The sequence below is a fragment of the Siphateles boraxobius genome, unplaced genomic scaffold (genome assembly GCF_051911475.1).
Source record: "Siphateles boraxobius isolate OS27281-9 unplaced genomic scaffold, OSU_SipBor_1 6, whole genome shotgun sequence".
Lineage (NCBI taxonomy): Eukaryota > Metazoa > Chordata > Actinopteri > Cypriniformes > Leuciscidae > Siphateles > Siphateles boraxobius.
This window is the reverse complement of record NW_027509186.1, coordinates 11319482-11341610: the sequence shown is the minus strand read 5'-3', so window position 1 is coordinate 11341610 and position 22129 is coordinate 11319482. Positions and strand designations below refer to the sequence as shown.

The 22129-nt window shown below is 38.0% G+C and overlaps 1 protein-coding gene across 2 annotated transcripts; it reads right to left on the bottom strand.

Annotated features, from left to right (window-relative positions):
• Positions 1-283: 283 nt before the first annotated feature.
• Positions 284-21537, bottom strand: eif4h (eukaryotic translation initiation factor 4h). 2 transcript variants are annotated; one of them, XM_077207670.1, is made up of 8 exons: positions 21390-21537; positions 9065-9255; positions 8786-8850; positions 8438-8537; positions 4791-4880; positions 3691-3840; positions 1923-2038; positions 284-772 (listed from the first exon to the last, which is right to left on the bottom strand). In XM_077207670.1, exons 1-8 carry the CDS (start codon positions 21452-21454, stop codon positions 767-769), a joined length of 783 nt encoding a protein of 260 aa, XP_077063785.1. In that variant the 5' UTR covers positions 21455-21537; the 3' UTR covers positions 284-766. The 2 variants fall into 2 exon arrangements, with proteins under 2 accessions (XP_077063785.1, XP_077063783.1); XM_077207668.1 differs by having other exon boundaries at positions 4809-4880; positions 21390-21524.
• Positions 21538-22129: the final 592 nt, after the last annotated feature.

Genomic DNA, 22129 nt, shown 5'->3' with positions numbered 1-22129 from the left:
AATACGCTTCATATGGAAAGGCAGTACTGATGGTGTTATGGATCATAGTTTCTACTTTTTTTTTTTTGTCCTGGAAAGAAATACATTGCTGTCAAGCTGTGGTTGTCGCTGTAGACCCATGTGTCACCAACCAAACCTATCATGCATGCATGTTGCTCTTCTAAGTGAATGAAATACATGTGGCACATTGTTCCTGAAAGCTCTGGATGAGCCAGATTTGGTCAGGTTCGGAAAATCTTTCGTAAAGACAACGCAAGAATTCAAACAGATTCAAAAAAAGCTCTTCACTGTGAAATGGTTTAATTAAGAATCAAGCTCAACGTTTTAATTTTCAAATACAGTAAAGAAATTTAAAGAGCAAAATATAAAAAGCACACGGCTGCAATTACGCTGCGTGTCTACAAATTCGGAACACAAAGATACTTTGGAGAGGGAAAGAGATATTTTGAAGTCCTTAAACACAATGGAAATCAACCAGGAGATGTTGTCCTCCAAGTTTGGGTTCTTTGAGGCGTGTAGGAGGAGGAGTCAGCGAGGACAGGCAGAGGCGGAGTTAAGACTATGCCCCGCCCCTTTCTAGAGCCCCCACCTCCACATGCTTTTTAAGCCAATCGGATGAGGGCTCGTTTGGATTCGAGAGGAGACCAGCACCTCGTGCCCCTGCCTGCGTGTCACTGGGAGAAGTCTTTGAAAGATTTTATGGTGATCAAAGCCAGTAGAATCCAGTATAGCCTTCCGGAATAATGCAGCCACACTGACACAGATATTAATTCTTAAGAGAACGGAAACATAAAACAAAACAAGAACAGAGTGGTTACACAGGGTCCATTGTAGGAGATGGTGAAAAGTTGACAATTGCACATGAACATTTTGACAAAGCAATCATTAGAATCAGTTCAACACTAACAGGAAGATTGCGGTGGGTCGAACTTGTGTAGATCTAGCGATTAACATCGTAAGATGCACGGCTCCGAAACCGAACACTGACTGTACAACTGGACTACGTTTGTGCTTTGACACGCCAATTTACAGACACGATAAGGACTAGGGAAGAGGACAAGCACCACATGTACATTCCAGTGTGCGGTCGAAGGTTTGCGTGCGAGTTTCGGAAAAGTCGTCTGAAATGGCGAAGGAGTATGTGCCGTTTTTTGAAATCCCATCAAAAACAGTAAAGTCCAGTAAAAATCCAAAGAACAAAAATGCAAAACAATGGAAATTCAATCCAACAAAGCTAATACTGCTTTTCGCGAACGCTAATATAAATTGAATGTCAACCATGGAAAAGTTAGCTAGCTGCCCCGCAATAAAAGCGCACAAACCAAAACGGCATCGTTATTCGCACGATAAAAGGGCTTGGCGTGAGTAGTTTAGTCTACGTCTATAAAACAAGCCAAAAAAGAAACATTTAAAACCAGTTTCCATTCCATTCAAGAGCAACTCAAAAAACAAAACAAAAAAACCTTTCGAACCTCACCAACGATGTGAAAGAACTTTCCCCCGACGAAAACTACAGTACAGAGCAGGCACTAATTACAGGGAAGCAAAGGTGGACATAAAACCGCTGTTTTGCCATGCATTCACGAGCTGCTCGTTGGTGTGCGCAGGTGTCATGACGATCGACCGATGTAGGCGTGGTTTCGTGTATTTGTTTCCTTTGAAGAAATATATAGTCGCACGATCTGAATTCAGAAGTAGGGACTCCGTTCATCTCTAACAGGTAGGAATGATAGAGGCCATATCGCATTCCCGTTGGCTTGATACGTTTTTTTTTTCTGTCGTCGTTGTCCCCTTTACCTCGCAGTCTCCCCGTAAATCCCTCCCCTTCTTTCTCTATCCCTCCCTTCTTTCCTTCCTTCCTTCCTTCCTTGCGGAGCGGTAAGGGAGGCTGCAGTCTCTTAGTGTTTGTCTTTGGGAATTACCTCCTCCCGGGGTTTGGCACCCCCAAAGATGGCCGAGTTGGGGTTGGCCACTTGGTTAAGGGGACCTGCCACTGTACGCGGCTTCAGCTGTAGCTTCGGTCTCTGCGCTCTTTCCTCTGTGGAAAAACCAACATAATTGAGACATTAGTTGTTGTTGAGTAATTTAGGTAGTGTCAATAACTTAACATGAGTTCAACATGAAATGGTATCTGCAACCCATTTTAATTCTGCAGATAGATTTGAGTGAACAGCTTATAAAAAAGGGAAAAGTTGGGCGAAACTTGATTTGATTAAGTGGGAATTGACCCTTCACAGGGAGCTTGATTGACAGGTGATCTGACCAATCATACTTCGCCATCCGCCATTTTGTCCGACAAAGCAGTCAGGAGAGTTAGATTAACTTTTTAGATTAAAAGAGTTTTTGCCTCGAGGAATTTTTGTAATTGAGTAACTCGAGGAATCGTTTCAGCCCTAATGATCAGTTCACAAGCAGCTTTAACTGAGGCTCTACAGCGATCTGTCACGACACATTAAAGAGCCACCAAACTGTATTTATTGTTTAAATTTCTTTTTAAAAATGACCAAATTTGAAAGGTGAGACTTTGTTTAATATGTTTCATATCAAAAGTAACCGAAAAGTAACCTGGTCTGTCAGCGTATTGTCAGTCTCCTCTCTGATCCGCGATGTATTTTTCACTGCGTGAGAACATGGTGTGTGCGTGAGCGGCGTAGCTTGTCAGACATAGCGACAGTAACTAAGGGGGGCGGGTCTTTGCGAAGGGTCAATTGACTGGATCATTAACAAGTAGGGATTGGCCAATCTGAATGAGAGTTTGTGAAGTCTATTGTAGAGTGGAGGCCATATTTATTTGAGCCTCAACTTGCTGGGAACTATAAACTTTCGACTGTATAATGATTATTTTGCATTAAATAAAAAATTAACTGAAAAATGAAAGATTTTAGAAAAGCTGCAATATACCCTAAAACAATAGTACTTTAGGATATAATGCAGCTTTTCTAAAACCCATTATTTTCCATTACAATTGGTTAACATTGTGGATGCAGAAATATTAAAAATTCTGATTCCTGATATTTTCAATAACTGATAAATGGCTAATATAATTTAATTGGTAACACTTTACAATAAGGTTTCATTAGTTAACATTAGTTAACATGAACAAAGAATCAACAATACTTCTACGGCATTTATTAAGGTAATTTAAACATTTACTAATACATTATTAAAATCAAATGTTGTATTTGTTAACATTAGATAATGTACTGTGAACCAACATGAACAATGAACAAGTGTATTTGTATTAACGAAGATTAATACTCATAGCTCAAAATGCTCAAATTAAACCTTATTGTAACGTTACACCAATAATTTGATAGTATTTTAGCCTTAGTTATAAAACAAACAACTTCTACAAAAAATCTACAAATTTAGACATAAAACATTAGCTAAAGATTTTGTTTAAAAATTTTTTTTAAAGGATTAACTGTAAGTAAAGATTAGGCCTCAAAGTTAATAAATATTAAAATAAAAAATACGGTACTGGTATATTGTGCGTCAAGGTAACATTAGCTATTTATATAAATAAGATCGGTGTACAGCTGAAAATCAGAGCAAGATACTACATTTTGCTAAAAGACTTAACATGTTCCTGCTGTTGATGAGGTTAATGGGGTCCACATTGATTTCATGTTGACTTTAAAGCACACATAAGTGTATCTGCTCTCATGAGAATGAATAAATCTGCGAGACCGTCAGAAGGTTCTCTGAAGTCTGTCGAGCCTCCACGAGGAGGAGGTCCGCCCCCCTCTCTGAAGCGTCCCATGCCTCCACCCCCCCTTCTGTCCGCCGGGCGCCCGCCTCCTCGACTCCTCCCACCCATGAAGTCATCATCTCGAAATCCTGTGGGAAAAGGCAGCGGAAAGGAAATGCATGAGTAACTGGTGCATCACTCTCCCAAATCCACTTCAAAGTTGTGCCAAAATACTGATCCAGGAAGACTCTGGGCAAGAAGTTAAGACTTGTGAGAAGCCTGATCCTAGATCAGTATTTATAGACAACTTCAATTGGGGAGGAAATTTGACTCCGCTGACAACATGACTGATGGCAATGAGATGGAGTCCCTGAGATCAATGTGCAAAAATCAACTTGAAATTAACTATGAAAAAGCCATTAACAAAACACATTCAAACAATACCAAGTACCCTGCTGATAATGCAAACCTGTGGCTCAGTTCCATTTATTTCTGGGAAATATTCTGGGTTATTTTCAATGAGGTTTATGTTCATTTTGACTGCCTCAATTTGTAAAAGAGAGTGAACCATGTTTTCTGTAATAGGGTGAAAGTCACAAAAATAATCAATGTCAATTATTTTTCACCCCAAAAACAAATACAAAATGTTAAAAAAATTGCTCATTGTCGTAGTGTGGAAAAAAAGTACACTTTGTACTGAACGTATGCCAATTTTATTAACGTTGTTAAATAATAATGAAGTGTCCAGACATTTTCATCACTGCACTCACATTACAGTGCTTAATTGTAATGAAAATGTCACAATAATAATTAGTTATAATTTTTTTTACTTTGAAATTTTCATTACAAAAAACACTTGTCCAAAATCTTGTCCTAAAACGTCATTCATAAAACCAAGGCATAATGTCCTCACGCTCCCTTGCTTACTAAGCGTCCGCTGAGTATATTTATTTGTCAACATGTGTTAAGTTCATTTTCACAAAAGAGGAACACTTCTGAATTATCTATGGTAAAAGCATTACAACAGATGTGTCCTCAGATTCCTGCTAAAAAAAAAATTAATAAGTAGAGCCAAAGCCCAAAAGGATCGAATTCTTGCCCATTTCACTCTCCGCACCTCCTCCAGACTGGTCGTAGTCGTCTCTGGGGTCACGTCCCCCTCCTCGGGCCCCACGTGAGCCACCGCGGCCTGAAAGGGACAGGGGGGCTGTTTAATAGGGGCAACAATTCAAAGGCGAGATCAGGGTGAAAGAGAGGCCCACCCAGATAACGCGTCTACTGAACCAATCAGATCATCAGCCAAGCCTGTGTACAGGAAGACACCAGCTGGCCTATCAGAAAGCCCTCCGTTTGTTAGAGGGGAAGGAAAAGGAGTTAGAAAGAGCTTTTCTATTGAGGGGTGAAAACCAGATGAGAACAAAACGATCTAAAGATGAAATGAACAATGAATGTGAGAAGCCCAGCTAAAGAAATGCTCTGTGTAGTATGAGCAGTGAGGATTTGCAGCAATATACAGTACAACAAAGCAGAACAGTTCAGAATAAGAGACAGAAGACACAAAGTATTATTGAGCATTGCTTAGGGACTGGTGGTAGGGCCAAAACCTTGGATGCGCCACGTCACATTATCAAGTTCCTTTAGGAATTTTAACTTGGTTCCTACTTACTACTAATTTAGAATCTAAAAACAGCTGGGAAAAAAACCCTCAAAACAGGAAAAGATAATTATCATCAATTGAGCCATGCACGTTGTATAACACATATGCGCATTAGGCTTGGGCGGTATCCAAATTTTGATACCGTCAAACCTCCTCCCAATTTTACCGGGGTATACGGTATTACCGTGACTAATTAAAAATTATGACATAAGGCTCAGACAGCGTCACCAAACTGTTGGCTTGTGTCTACACCGTTCAGAAACTGAATACCAGATCGGGCATAAAAAACACACAAAAAAAAAATCAAGGCCAACCCGTGCACGTTGTGTCTGATCCCAGTTGACGGCATTAAATGTAATATGAGCCGGAGCCCTATTTAGACTCGACTATTTTTAATACGTGGGCCGTTATAATATGGTGGCGCCAAATTATTGTTTAACCCACGAGCTGAGGGGGTGGTAGATATAAATACTATTTATAAATGAGCAAAAATGGGACAATTAATAATATTTAATTATTTTAATTATGACAATTGTATTCATTTTATTAATTCATTTAAATTAAATTAACAAGCAACAAGCAAGAAGTGCATTTGTAAATCCGGTGACACGCGTCCATTGATTTTTATTAATACAACTTTTCTGTCAGTGCTGCAAAGATTAAGTTGACGATCGCCATCTCCTAGTGGACGCGCATATATAGAGAGAAATGCACATCATGGATTACATAATCAGAAGGTATAGGCTAGCCTTTTTCTTTTCGTTTTGAATTGTTTCGTTTAAAGAAATTGACGATTGATATCTCCGTAGTGAACGCGCCTATAGAGAGAAATGCACATCATGGATTAATCAGAGAGTATGCTGCCTATATTTCTTTTCCTTTTGAATTGTTTCGTTTAAAGAAATTGACGAATCGCCATCTCCATAGTTAAGGATAGAGAGAAATGCACATCATGGATTAAATAATCAGAGAGTAGGCTAGCTTATTTCTTTTCGTTTGGAATAGTTTCGTTTAATTTGATGATCGCCATTTCCGTATAGAACGCGCATAGAGAGAAATGCACATCATGGATTAAATAATCAGCGAGTGGCCTATTTCTTTTCGTTTTGAATTGTTTCGTTTAATGAAATTTCAAGCTTTATTTAGATATAGGCCTATCTGTCATGTCTGTGAGACATACATGTGAGTTTCGGTTAATTTATGATGAGATTTCAATGCAAGTGACCGCGGCGCGCCAGCGCACGATCATGTCATGATTATGTTGTCTGCTATATTTGATTCTTATTTATTATTGGTTGATAAAAAAAAAAAATATTAAAATTAGGATACAATTTATACAAAACGAAATTCACTGTAAAGAAAGGCCTTTTACAAAATGAAACTTAATTAAGTGGTCTATGTCTGACTCCCGATGCATCCCATCTTACTCGTGCTGTTCAGTTTTCATTATCAACGTTAAAAAAAAATAACATTATAATATTTTAACAAATATAAACGAATGCGCTTATTTAATGAACTCGGGGCAAAATGCATCCTCGCAGCAGTGAGTGGGTGGTTGTTTCGGAGATGCGACATTAGGTTAGAGGTGTTTCCATCTCTCGCGGTCACCTTTTTTATTGCAACATTTACAAATTGCCTAGTCAGTATTTACCGCCTCTCCCTTCTCTCTCTCTCCTCCACACTGTCACTTGATGACAACTACATAAGCATTTTTGGGCATTGAATAAATTATATTTATTTATTATATATAAGTGCCGGTAATGACGGTATTGAAACTGATACCGTTGCTATTTTAAGACCCCGCGGTATACGATATTACCGAAATACCGCCCAACCCTAATGCGCATGCCATCAAATTAAATCAAGTTTTCAATTCTGTTTTTGCAATGAGAATAAGAACTTTGGTCAGAGCAGTAATAATGTGATTAAGGTCTTACACGCCCTTTTATTGCATTTTTATGGTTGATACGATTCGTTTGATCATACATGAGGTAAAGTTTAATCAAAATATTGCCAAAATCCCATTATAATAGCATTATGAAGGTGCATGTAAACAGTCATTACAACAGAATTAGAGTGAATGAGAGTTTGCAGTTGAAATCAGTTTAACCGAACTAAATGATTGGACAAGTCTGCTACATGTCAGCAGGTGTAGTACTAACATAGCTTTTAATGCCATATGAGGCTTTCTTCATGGCAAAAACGGAGTTGCATTTGTCAGCAGTCATTTTCACCGAAAGATTGAGTTATGACATTATATATTAATAAAAGTTTTGCAAGATTTACAATGTTAGTAACTGAGGAAACGCATCATCACGGTGTGTGAAAAGGGTCCATAGGGTGAAAAGCCATTTCATGCCAACTATCACTAATAAATGTGATGAATTAAAGACTGAGTAATGCAAGTTTAGGAGGGTATCATTATATTTCAATGAAAAACTCTATTATACTACCTATACAGTAGTGGTGGGGGAAAAATCGATTCTGTTCAGTTTTCTGTCCTGTAATAAGGTCCTGTGTCCTGAATGTTCAAGAACAAGTTTTCAAGTTTTTGCACTTCAGTTAATGTGTAGAAGATGATGTTTAGAGAATGAAATGTGACATTAGAAATGAGTTGAGCAGTCTTATTTTCCTCATTTTTTGTAATGCCTTTGAATAATATGGGAGACATGAATCGCAATATATCGCAGAATCGAATCGCAATACTTGCTGTATCGCAACATGTTAAGAATCGCAATAATATTGAATCGTTGCCCAAATATCGCAATACTATCGAATCGTCACATTTTTGCCAATTCCCACCCCTACTATACAGGTAAAGGAACAGGAACTCTTCCGATTGACAATTCTATTGTAAATAAAACCAGACCACCCAGCCCTAGCATTGCTCATTTTTCTGAGACTCAAAACACTTCGATATTTAAAACGAAAAACAACTTACAACAAATATCAACAGAAAAGCATGCTACAATGCGAGTAAACAGCACTAACAGAAGAATAAGATAAAAGACTGTGCTAATGAATGACAGCAATATTCGACACACACACACACACACACACACACACACACACGCACACGCACACAGTACCTCCTCCTCTATCGTCTTTCCGGAAGCCGAAGCCTCCGGCGCCGCGTTCTTGCTTTCGGCCCTCAGCGATATCCACCCTCAAAGATCGGTCGCCTAGTAGCTGTAAAAGAACCATCAGGAACACACAATATATCAAATAGCACAGTACCGTTCAAAAGTTTGGGGTCGGCTTTAAGTTTTTTTGGGGAAAAGTTTCTTATGCTCGCCAACGCTGTATTCACATTTCTACAATGTTTATACAACAGTGGTGCTTCACTGATCACTGACCTCAAACTATTGAACAGTGCATTCATTACTTCTGCATTAGATAATAAACAACTGAATAAATAGTGTAATTAAGTGACTTACAGCGCCATCATACGTCAAAGCCTCTTTTAGAGATTCCAAGTCATCAAACTCTACATAACAGAAACCTGGAGCAAGAAAACAATTGACCATTTAGCAAATGCTTTTATTCAAACTGATGTTCGATTCATTAAAATATGCTTTAACAGCATGAGGTTTCCCTTAGGGTCAAACCCTTGACCTGGCCATTGTATGACCTTGACCTTTCCTAAAACCAAGTATGAGTAGTAAGCAAACAAGGTCCCACATCAAACACACATTGTGATGCATAGATCAGCCCACCTTTGAACTTGTCTGTCTCTTTGTCTCGCACTAGTCGGACGCTCCTGACGCAGAGGTCTTTGAAAATGGCATCTATGTCTCCTTGCACTGTGTTGAAGGGCAGGTTGCCGACGTACGCTGTGTAGGGAGGCTCTGAGGGAAGTTCCTTCTGCTTTCGGGGTCCGCCTTGGCCACCGCCACCACCTCGGGGTCTGCGGTCCAAAAACAAACAACTCGGTCAACACTACATCTTCTAGAAATAACAGTGAATACGGTTGAATTGGGCTGGGCGATAAATCGATTTTATCGATTAACTCGAATGTGTAATTTGCGTTGACTTGTTTGAATGAAAACCGTTTTTCTCTTTAAAGGTCCCATATTGTACAACTTTCTGAAGTTTTATTTTAGGTTTTGATGTCCTTAAGAAAATATATTTGCGGTAAAAGTACCAAAAACCATCTCAATATATTTCTCAGGAGCTCTGCCAAGAACAGGTGGATTTTGGCCTGTCTATTTAATATTCATGAGCCTCTTCTGATTGGGCTGTTGTTTTCTGAGTGACCCACCATTGGTGGGTTTGGTGACTGAAGGCGGTAACTGAGTAGTTTTGACATCACATTTATACGGAAGTCACAACGGCTCGTGAAAAGGTACAGCTACTTTATGCAGGCTGTGTATGGCAAGCCGTTTTAGCTTAAATTGTACCCAGCCTTACTCGTCGTAATTGCATTTTCACTAGTAAGAATTCAATTGGAGAGCTCTACAATTCAATTCTCTCTAGTAACAATTACAATTGGAGAGCTCTCTAATTCAATTCTTACTAGTAAAAATACAATTGCAGAGCTCTCGAATTGAATTAAAGAGCTCTGCAATTGCATTCTTACAAGTAAGAATTAAATTAGAGAGCTCCGTAATTAAAAATGAATGGAAGTCAATGGAGACATATGACTAGTAAAAATTCATTTGTAGAGCTCTCTAATTAGAATTGTTACTAGTAAGAATTGAATTAGAGAGCTCTGCAATTGTATTTTTACTAGCAAGAATTGAATTAGAGAGCTCTCTATTTGTAATTTCTACTAGTAAGAATTGAATTGTAGAGCTCTCTAATTGATTTAAAGAGCTCTGCAATTGGATTCTTACTAGTAAGAACTGAATTAGAGAGCTCTCTAAATCAGTTTTTACTACTAAAAATTGCATTAACGAGCTCTCTAATTGTAATTGCTACTAGTAAGAATTGAATTGTAAAGCTCTCTAATTGAATTCTTACCAGTAAAAATGCAGTTACGATGAGTAAGGCTGGGTACAATTTAAGCTAAAATGGCTTGCCATAGGCTGTATGCATTTGTCTGTGGATCGACTGCTTTGAAACTTATATTTAGTTGTATAGCCCCTAGACCTCTGTTATCATGAAAAAAGCCAGGAAATTTAAATCTTGACAATATGGGCTCTGGGCTCCCGTAGATCTGAACGGGCTCAGCGTATGCCGTAGAGACACACAAACAACATGGCAAATGAACAAGACCGCGGCAGCACAAGCACACCCGCCAAAAACATTTACAAACTGAATCTGCCAACTCACGATTCACCGTGAGACTCACGCAATTGTCACTTTTTACAAGCTCTCACGCCACACATCCATTTTCTCACGCAGAGTAAAATCGTGAAGCAAAGAGGACACTGACAGACAAGATTACTCTTGATATCAAACAAATTCTCAGCTCTCAGATTCTGTCAATTTAATTATGAAATTCAAACAATAAACACCGTTTTGGCGCTTGTAAATGTGACGTGACAGATCTCAGTTCAAGCGGCACGTGAACCGATCATCTGTAACTCTTTACCACTAGTTAATAGTAAATAAAGACGAATGATCAATAGGTAATTTGAAAGATACAGTTCAACTTACCCAAATGTAATAAAATCGATTGATCAGTGTTTTTCAACCGCGCAGAGGACCATAAAACAGCTGGAGAACAATACGTAACGTTACATTTACCTCAGGAATGCCATTTAATGACCATAGCACGTTAGTTGGACTTAAATAGCTATAGAGAAGAGTATTTTGCTAAATATGATAAGTATATTACATATTTATTACATTTTTAACTATATCATTAAAATATTTTAATGTTTTTATAAAAAATGCATTATATTTAATTTGAGATTTATTTTAGTAATAGCAGCTTACAGGGCTCTGTATGTTAACAGCATTAGGTGAGATTTTTTTGGAGAAAAATTAACATGCCACATTAACATTTATCTACTGTACCTAACATTTATCCACTGTACCTAACATTTATCCAAAAGAATCAATATTGAATCAAGATCAGAATCAAATCACAAGAATTGAAATTGTGAAATTTGTGTCAAGCAATAATGAAAACAGTATCATACGTCATTGTACCATGTAAACATTGTGTTGTCACTAAACTTAATAAAATTCTGTTTAGTTACCAAATGTTTTGACAATCACAATACACTTATTGTGGATGCAAGTTTTTTTTTTACATTCCCCCCCCCAATCCCAATCCCAATCCACCCATTTTTTGTTACGTTACATTTTCACTGTTTACAAAGGCAGGGCCTGCAATCTTGTCTTTTTGGCTTGTTGTATCTGATTGCACTTTAACCCCAAGAGAGAAAACCAGATCAAATCCCAGAAGGGAAAATCAAAACAAAATAAAGTACAAAACTTGTTTTGAACAATTTCTTTGTCATCTGCAGATTGATTTTAAGTGTGTGTGGGGGGATGGGGGGGGGATTGATTTAAATCGTAAATCAGATTTGTGAAAAAAAAACTCACATTCACATGAACAGGAATGAGTCAAGCTGAACTGCAGTGGTGGATGGATGGATGGGTTGTTTTCCCTGAAGAGTATCCTGCATTTCTCCTGAATGTCTGAATCAGACATGTGTGCTATATTAAGTGAGCTCACATTAAACAAACACCTTGCTACTGATACACATTTAACATTCAATAGTTGACCAGTAGAAATTTTTCCAGCGGCATAGGCTATACTTTCAATGATATTATATAGGCTATCTTTACATCAGTGACAGAAACTAACTTTTCCATTAAGCATTTCGATTGGGATTTTTAAATTCATAAGGGTAGATTTTTCTAACCTTTATATTAGATGTATGCATAATATTTTAATTAAATTACAATAATAAAACACTATAGGCCATTACTAATCAAAATAAATCAACTTCAGCAAAATTCTCTTCAAAGGTGGCAATGCCGTTTACAAAGTCTTGATTTTGTTTTTGGTTGATTTTTGTGAATTTAGTTTCGGTCTCTACAAAGCCCCTCCTCCCGAAAAGCACTGTGTGCTCTGATTGGCCGGCTGGAACAGCGGGATGTGATTGCTCAACCGCTACTAACTTGTTTTGGAAACACACCCTTAAATGCACTACTAATGCAACTTAACCAGTCATCACACCCCTTTATTTTGTGCACTCATTTTTTTAAATGAGGAATATTGTCACGTTTGTTCCTGGAAGACTGTAATCTCAAGAATATAGCTTAATGGAGCCGTTTTCAGGGAGTTCAGAAACAGTTCACACTGATATAGAGAAAAACTCCCTCAGTAGTGACTTTGTGCTTTATAACTTTGCAGACCCTTTTTATGATCAAACAGCAAGAAATTTGAAAATGTAAAAAAAGCATTGGTCCACTTTAACCCTCTCAGGTCTAAGGGTTTTTTGGGGTCCTTGAGGTGTTCTGACATGCTCTGACATTTGTGCTTTTTTCAGTTATTTATAAACATGTTAATGGCAAAGGTGTAAATTCACTCTATATAGCACAAACAGGGCTACCGTAATATGTGAGCAACATGTATGTACATGTTTGTATTTTTGAGAGAATATTGCTTATGCATGGATATTGAAAAAACTAAAACTTAAAGTGTCTGAAATAAGGCCACAAAACACATACTAATTATGTGTCCACAAGACTTTTGACTAATGAGTGTTGTTGCCTAGAATTTTTGCTTCAAAATGATCTGAAAATCATCCTGCCTAATCATTTACACAAAACAATACATTGATTTAAATTTTGTAAGACACCTTTTGTTTGGAAATGCAATATGCGTGGAGGCGTGTTCACACCTGAGACGACAAAGTCCTGATAAATGTGCCACATACATAATGAGTTGCATATTAATTAGCCTTTCACACAGGTGCGTCACAGGGTCCCAAAGAATGCAAGGACAAAAGAAATGATCTATATATATACATATTTTACAATTAGAAATTGTAACCAATTACAAATAGGTTACAATTACAACAACAATTACAATTTTAACAATATTTCAAGTGTATTGCTTTGTAAAAAGTATACATTTTTATCATGCGTATTAAAAAAGGTAAGGATTCATTAGTTTGAATATTGGAACAAACACTATAATAACATCTTAGTTGATAATTCAATATACCTACTTTATTTTTGACAATACATCATACTATAGTATATTTAACTATGAGCAGAAATTGGTGAACAAAAGCTTACCTATTTAATGTGACAGTAGTCTTTTTTTACAGTCAAAACTTTATAATCTATCCAAAACTAATCACAAAATCTTGTCTAAACATTCATATTTAGTCTGTAACATACTGTGTATGATATATTAGTATATACATGTGAATTTGCAGCTTGTTGCTTATACAGACATTTTATTTCAACATATTTCAGTATATTTTTACTCATCTTAGTAGGCTATAGCAATATAGTTTGGATGTGTTCATGTAAACATAACGTTTACTAATGTAGGTGCGAGAGTGAATGAACGGCACAGACACGCGCTGTATAACTGTAGTAAACAACAGTGCGCGCGCCTGTGCCGTTCATTCATCATTTAGCCTACACACAGACACGCAATTCATATTTAAACAGTCTTTTTGCGGTTTACAGTCAGACACTATTCAATATCGCGATTAGAACAAAGCACTTAAGAATAAATGACTTACTACATCAGCTGGATCCGTTGCTCCTCGAAATGAAACTACTAGCACTTCTGGTACATTTTCCAGGGTTATTAGATAGTATTATTCCTCACACCGAAAGGATACGCTGTGTACACAGCTGTACAAGATACTTACTAAACACGATGTGTTTTATAATCCAGCTGGTGGGCGTTTACATGTTTGAATGGCTTGCCTTAGATCATTTGCGTTTCAATACCGCGCGCTCTCCGTGGGCGTGGCACATTAACGCGTAATGAGGTATAATGAGCTGGAAAGAAAAATACTGACATCTCTCTCTTTTCATACAGATTACATAAACTGAGAATATTTGTTTTTTATATAAATTAATTCATTTAAAAGAAGAGAGTTCAAGCTTCATTATGGAAAAACACTCGTGCCTGTATGACAAGTATTCGCGGAATTACAGTTAATTTTCGGACGCGTTTCAGAATGGATTTAACTGACAGAGAGAAGGCAGAACGGGCATCATGTTTGTTTTTCTTTATTTGGTGAAAAGCACAACACTTTGTTTTTATTGTGAGTATCCACAAAAAAAATAGACACTTATCAGGATCTAATGATGTACAACACTTAATATGTAAGATCAAAATCAACAGAGTATTTTGAGTTTCTTTTGCACTGATAAGAAAAAAAGCGAGACTATCGCGCGGGCCTCAGAGGGTTAATGATAGAAGATGAAAATGACTGAAATCAAAGTAACACTTATGACAGGTATTCAAGTTATCACAGTGCTAAAAAACAAGGAAAGGGGTATTATTGAAACATAAAAATTAGCATTATCTTTTGACAAGCCTACTGTTTATTTTGAAACTGGCATGATGGTGTACTAAGGTTTCTGATAGTCTACATAGTGGACAGTTACCAGCTGATGCCAATACTCTCAAAATGGCCAAATGTCGTATTGGCTTGGCCCACAAACCAGTCTATCACTGGTGGAAAAAGTGACAAATGCAAAAGCTATTGGAGAGATGGAAAGTGCTTTGAACAAAATGCATCTTCACAGTATGTTAATTTACTTTCTGTAACAGTAGATTCTATTCTGTGTGACGCAAATCTGTGTGAGCTTCCGCTGGGATCCAGTATGCCAGAGACATTCCTCTGGTGTCAGACCGAGGCCCGAAACAAGCATATAGTGTGACGTCTCCGCTCCACCTTAGCCCAGCACGTCTGATGTTTCCAGATCTGTGCCGTCCACAGCAAATTATAGATTACTGCTACTGGGCACTCACAGAAATCATCATCAAGAACACATTTGACATCGAAACCTTTAGGTACTGTGGTGGTACAACGGCTCAGTGGCCAGATGGAAATACCACGGTACCCTGACCCATATACTTATTACAGACAATAAATCAAGCTTGTAGAGATCATATGATAGGTGTAAAATTGCCTTATTAACAGAAGGAGGGCAAAACATCCATGGAACTGATGTTCCAAAACACTAAAGTGTCTAAATGCATTGAGGCCCAGTTTGCACCTCGTATTAAAGGTAGGGTAGGCAATTTTCGGAGCAGCTAGCATTAGCAAGTTAGCTTTGAAAGCATGAGATTCCCCCTTCCCTTGAGAGTCTCCAAAGCAACGCCTAGTCACAAGACGAGAGAAGGTTTTAAACTACATGTCTCAAAGAACATAACATTAGAATAATAATGAACAAACAACTTAAAGAGCACTGAGCTGTACCACCTGACTGCTGCAGATTCATTTCGACGTTGATAGTGTTGCCATTGAAATTCGATTCACGAACCGCTCCAAATATACAGCACAGGTTTCCATCTCTTCTAAATTACTGTAGTTATGGTGTGAACGCAGCATAAGCTCGTTGTCTTGGTTCAGAAGGAACAGTGACTGTTATTTGTTTGCAGCACTCGGTGACTGACGTCTGTCTACTGTCTGCTGATGATACAGGGGCGCGGAGGTATAGAAATGCATACTTTGACAAGCATACTAGGACATTGTATCATTGCATTCGGACCGAATGTGAAGAGACTTTCAACCAGCATACCAAAAAATGTTTCTGGAACAAATCCGTTACTCTGCCTTTAAAGGTACAGTGTGTGATTTTTAGCAGCATCTAGTGGGGAGGTTTACGAATTGCAACCAACAAAAGTTACGGTGGGCGACAGGAAAATATGTCATCGTCTGAGACAGCAGAGAGTAGCCAGTTCAGCAATGAGGTTTCTTTACAAGGATAAATTAAGAAATTATGTTTACTTAATTATTCAGTAAAACTATATGTTATTGCGAATATTATTGTAACTTGTTCATTATTGTGTCAGTATTTTATTCGCTGAACTAACCTTGCTTCCTTGCACGAAAAGCAACATAGTAACGAAACGCGTTTGTCCGTTTAGGCCAGTGGTTCTCAACCTTTTTTGGCCCAGCGCCCCCTTTCCAAGATCCAGAACCCTGACCGCCCCCCACCACCACCAAAAAAGGGCTAAATGTCTTTATTGAATGTATGCTGATTATCATTCTGTTATAATAATAATAATAAAAACAATAATAATGTGTATGATTGACGTCCTTATTTTCTTCTTAAAATTATAATTATCATTATTATTATTATGAAATCCGTAACTTTAAGTATTTAAATTGTGAAACATTTATGTATTGAGTCAGTATATCCATTTTCAAAACCGTGCTTTTGTCTTATTCTGAATTACTAAAGTACACCTAATAAGTGTACATAAGGGCCGCATCGTTTTCTCCTTTCCACAAGCGCTTGCGCTCCCGTCTGTTGTTGCTAAGAAAGCATGAACTGCGCTCTCCATGACATGATGACGAGGATTCATTGCATTTGATACAAAGGATTGATTGATTTCTAGCCCTTGCATTAGCTTTACTAGTAGATATATTTATGGAGATGAGAAAAACAAAACCTGCCCTGTACAGCTATGATCAGCTGTCCGGCCGAGCGTTCGATGTTGTTACGGAAAGGCCGAAGCTGATCAGATGGGTTTTGTCATTATGACTTGCTGTGCACTTGCGGCATTCTGAAAAGTTGAGATGTTTTCAACCGAGGCGTCGGTTAACATATTATGTCTTCAGTTAACTAATTTATAGTTATAAACGCAAATAATAATAATTACCATTATTACCATTATTATTATTACATTTGGGCTATGTAGAAGACGCTTTTATCCAAAAAAAAAAAGAAGAACAACAAAGCAATTCTTCAAATGTCTCTCACAATACAAGTTAGTAGTTAGTAGTAAGATTATCACAAATAAACACAAGATGTTTACGCATATCCAAGTGTGTGTGCGGAGTGTGGCGCTTGCTGCATGCAGGCACGATCACGTGCATTTTCCTATCAACAGTGGAAACAACTGAAAATACTAGCTATATAATTTCTGGTCATACAAAAAAAAAAAACATAATTTGCAACTTTTATTTAAACTCACAATAACAAGAAAATGTGCTTTTGTAAATAAAATCAAACTATCAGGCGCACTTTGATGAACTGGAGCGCGTCTCAAATATGAACAAACAAAATATAGCCTACCTATATTGAAATGTCCACTTTTAAACTAAAAAAATCTGATCGAAAGCAAATACCCGTATGAAAGGTGCATTTCTCTCTAAAGGCGCATCCGCTTTACAGCGGAGATGGAGAGGTTTTCAGCCGACAGCGATCCTTGGATGCCTGAATTTTAGTAAGGTGCTCCTTAAGACGGGACGGTTTCATTGCCTCGTTAGAAAAAACCTGCTGGCAAAGCAGGCACATAGGGAGCTGGATGTTCGTGGGTGAGGGAATAAATCCATATTTAATAAACTCGACACTATACTGTCTGCACTTCTTCTTGTTTTCCGCCATGATGTTTAAATGTGTTTTGATGTCAAAATTGTTTTAGTTTACGTGATTGTGTGCATTTTGATTGGACACATTAATCTTAAACCGCGAAGCTTGTGTACATTTTGATTGGACACATTCTTTCTACCACTCTGCCGGCTGCGGCATTTGTTTTTAAGCGTTGCCATGGAGATAATTTGCCGGTAACTAGCCGGGACAAGTCAGAGTGGGCTACTAGCAACATTTAAATATTAATTAATTAACACAGACATAATTTTATTTTACATTAAAACATGGACGCTATGGAATTATGTCGGACAGAGACGCATTCGGAAGGGCATTTTCAAAAGTGCGAATGACTCATTCATTCTTTTTTTTTTCTTTTGCGCAGGTAATGTTTTGAAAGACGATGTCTTGTAACGTTAGCTTACTGATGTAAATAAATAAAAATGTATACAAAGATGTGATGATGTCCTGATTCACTTTCTTTTTTTTTTCTCTTTTTTTTTATTGCATAACAAGAACAATATATAACATACACATACGGAGGATCACATAGTATTATATCTATTACATTCATAATAGCATCAAAGAAACAATAGACAGAAAGAAAAAAAAACTATAAGGGGAAACATTACAAAAAAATCCAAAAAGAAAGGGATTCAAAAATAGTATACATCCGTTTCGCTTTTTTATTTCTTACATCTTTTAGGGAGACTTTCACTTTCCGTAACGGACTGAAGTGCGCGTCCGAGTGAAGACAACACATTTCAGCGCTAGATCGTCTCTTATTTAACAAACGAATGAAACGAATGCTGCTAGTTAACTGGATATGTTTTATTTGTATTGGTACATCCGTGCCGCGAGATGTTTTAAAAGTGTTTCAAACCCGCCCTGTAGGCTAAATGACGCCTAGGCTACTATTTCATATACCGGTAGGCTACATGTTCTACGATATGATATTTTATATTAATATTCTCATAGGAACCTGAGACTCGCGCTTGGGACTGCACGTGCGTATTAGATCGTCTGGCCTGGTGGGACTCCGAATGAAGGTGGAATGGATTTGAGCAGCAGCGTGGAAATCAATGCTGTACCTAAAACGCCCATGCATTCAAATTAACATTGTATGTGTTGTCAGAGGCTTAAAAAAGTTGTGATAATAACAGTGAGTATATAGTGCCACAGTCAGACATAACGCCCCCCATTTGTGCCTGAGCGCCCCCCTCTCAGCTGCCTCGTTCCCAACGCCCCCCGACACTGTCCAAACGCCCCCAAGGGGGCGGTACCGCCCCCGTTGAGAAACGCTAGTTTAGGCCTACTGTAGAAACATGACGTCACAATATGTCGACCTCCATAGAAGGAGGAACCCGCGGTTATGGAGATATAAAGGTCTCATTCTAAGGTAATAAAAACATATAGGATTATGGATCTTATATTGCATTTCTGTCAATAGATCCTCAGAAATATTACACATTGCACCCTTAAGATGTGTTTTGGTCGATCGGATAACAAATAGACGACGAAAAATACAGGTGTAAACCCGGGTCTAAAATTTTTTGTCCACTTTTAACCACTTCCAGAGGTAGTCGGAAATGCATTCGACCGGATTGCTTTCGGAGGGTAGACGATGCTCATGTGGTTGAATGTGAAAAAAAGCGACGGATTAAAACACCAGGTGTAAACGGGAATGTGTCTCCCTCATCTACTTGTGATCCGATCGACCAAAACACATATTAATACCAGATGTAAACAGGGCCTTAGACAGTGATTTTAAAAGATCAATCTCAGTACAACCTACTGATGATGCACACTATTTTCAAGCCAGCAGATGAGCCCAGAATATACTAAACAGCATAAGCGTAATTTAAATTGGTTTTTAATGGGAAAACGCTTCAAATTAAATTCTTCACATTGCGTTAATATTCAGGGTTCATCTGCTTGTCTGTACGCAGTAGGGGCGTTGAAATTAATCGTTTCTACAATGCATCGCGATACGGACGTGGACGATTCTGTATCGATGCAATAATAGACCATAATCGATTATAGCCATTATGGCCTAGGCTATATGTTTCTCTGACGTCATTCGATGGATACGCGCTTGTCTCACTAGCATAAAATGGCGGAGGGAGGCGAAACGCAAAAGCGAGTAATAAAAAATGCACCTACTCTTTTAACATTTACAGCGTGTGTCAGAGCATTGTTGTAACTTAAGTCACAACTTGACACTTTCAATCATTTTTCATTCATTTTTAGCATTTACTAGTGTGTATAAGTTCTAGCTCCTGTCAGACTTAAGTTTTGTTTGACATTCAGGAAGTGTAGGCCTACTTTCTTGGAGCAGATAAAATAAGAAGGTTGTTTATATATCTAACTGACTACTCGTATTCATTGACGAAAATGTATCCATGTGCAGTAATATTGCAATGCATCGTGATATCAAATTGTTGACATTATAATCGTAATTGAATCATGAGACCAGTGACGATTCACACACCTGGTTTTCGTTTAAATGGTTTTCTATGGGAAAATGTTTAGAGTGCAAGTTAGGATTTTGCATTCATATTATGGGTGCATCTGCTTGCCTGTATTATATAGTATGCAACATCAGTAAGATGTATATCGTGTATTTGGTAAATCATTTAAGAAGCTATGTTATACTATATATTTAAATAACAGGCAGTTAGCAGAGGATGGCTTTTTTCCCTCTAGGTGGGCATATATATATATATATATATATATATATACACATATATATATATAAACAATCAATAACGCAGCATGATCAGGGAAACCATAAGGTAAAGAACCCATTTTGACAGGTTTGCATACATCACACAGGCACTTGACTTGCTTTCTGTTTCTATATTTAAAAACTGGTAAATGTCGCGTATGTCTGTGAAAGGCAGCGTGCACGTATGAAAGTAAAAACATCTGCATGCCATCAGGTTGATCTGATGGAGGGAAAACACAATAAACGTTGTATTATTATACTGGTCATGGTCTTATGCTGCTGATCCGAGAATAACGTGAGCGGGAAATAAAACAGAATGCACGTTTGTATTCATGTCACTTTCATGTCATTTATATGATTCTCCAAAGTATTTTGAAGAGAACTATAGTGCATGTCCAAAAAGGTGAAAGTACCACGGTATCTTTCAGGAATAATACTCCTCATAAACAGCAACAAAACGTACGAACCGGGAGTGATATATATAGAGGGGAGTCAGTCAGACCCAGTTCAAGGCCCAGTGCAGATCTTGCTAAAACACGCTCTCGTACTGCTAAAACAATACAATTAAGATATCAATAATCATATTTAATAGAGATAAGTGAGCAGGAATGCTTCACATAAAGTCCACGGACAGTGAAATGTGGAGTCGGCCGCGAGACATGAAGCCCATGTGGGCTGAGTTTCATGCCCGGCCTCCATTCATCATAGCGGGGCTGCGTGGCCTACACCCGCTCGAGCTCCCGCAGAACTGCGCTCACACGCACAGACCCGCTTCCTCCTGTCATATACGCTCTCATGCATGCTCTACCACTGCTCTGATGAGGGTTTCTTACCCTCTTCCTCCGCCGAAGCTCCCATAAGCCCGATCCCGGTCATCGTAGTTATCGTAATCCGCCATTGCCGAAGATGCTGTCCAGAGAAAGCAGCAGTCTGACGCTGAAGGACCCCAAAATATACGGCTGCGGCTGCTAGCTGTCCACGGCGTGCCTGAAACATGAAACTTGAAATTTTATAAAACATATTTGAATATTGATAGATTATATAGGGAAGAAATATTAAAATAAGACGTATGTATATTGGTTTTGGAGGGTGTATCTAAATACAGATTTTTAATGAGGAATTTGGACGGTTTTTCAATCTGGCAACGGCGAGTAGACTCAAGATGCGATCTAACGTGGATCTACCAGTTTATTGTTTTGGAGGAACCATAGAGGTGGGGATTTGTAGATTCATTGATGGTTCGAATCTTCTAAATCAGTTCACACAATACTACTAATGACAATTAACATTTATCGGTGTTCGAGCGGTTTAAGCACATGCGTAAAATAGTTTATGTTTTATTTAGCAAGCATGTAAACACTCAGAAACCCAAAAGTAATGTATAAAAGATCATGCAAGTTCATCATTTTGTACAGACGTAAATAATGTGTTAGATTGATGTTTGTAAGGCAGTTCATCCTGATAATGCATTGTCAGCATTTGAAAGATTATTTTACCCTTTGGTGGACAAACATGCACCTATGAAAAAAAAGTACAGTAAAGAATCTGTTAGGGCACCGTGGATTGATAATGA

Coding starts and splice junctions, on each gene's coding strand:
- eif4h (XM_077207670.1), bottom strand. CDS start 21,454: ATGGCGGATTACGATAACTACGATGACCGGGATCGGGCTTATGGGAGC. Junction 8,851..9,064: donor AGAGACAGACAAGTTCAAAG/GTGGGCTGATCT, acceptor TTCTTGCTCCAG/GTTTCTGTTATGTAGAGTTT. Junction 2,039..3,690: donor CTTCAGAGAACCTTCTGACG/GTCTCGCAGATT, acceptor GTTTTTCCACAG/AGGAAAGAGCGCAGAGACCG.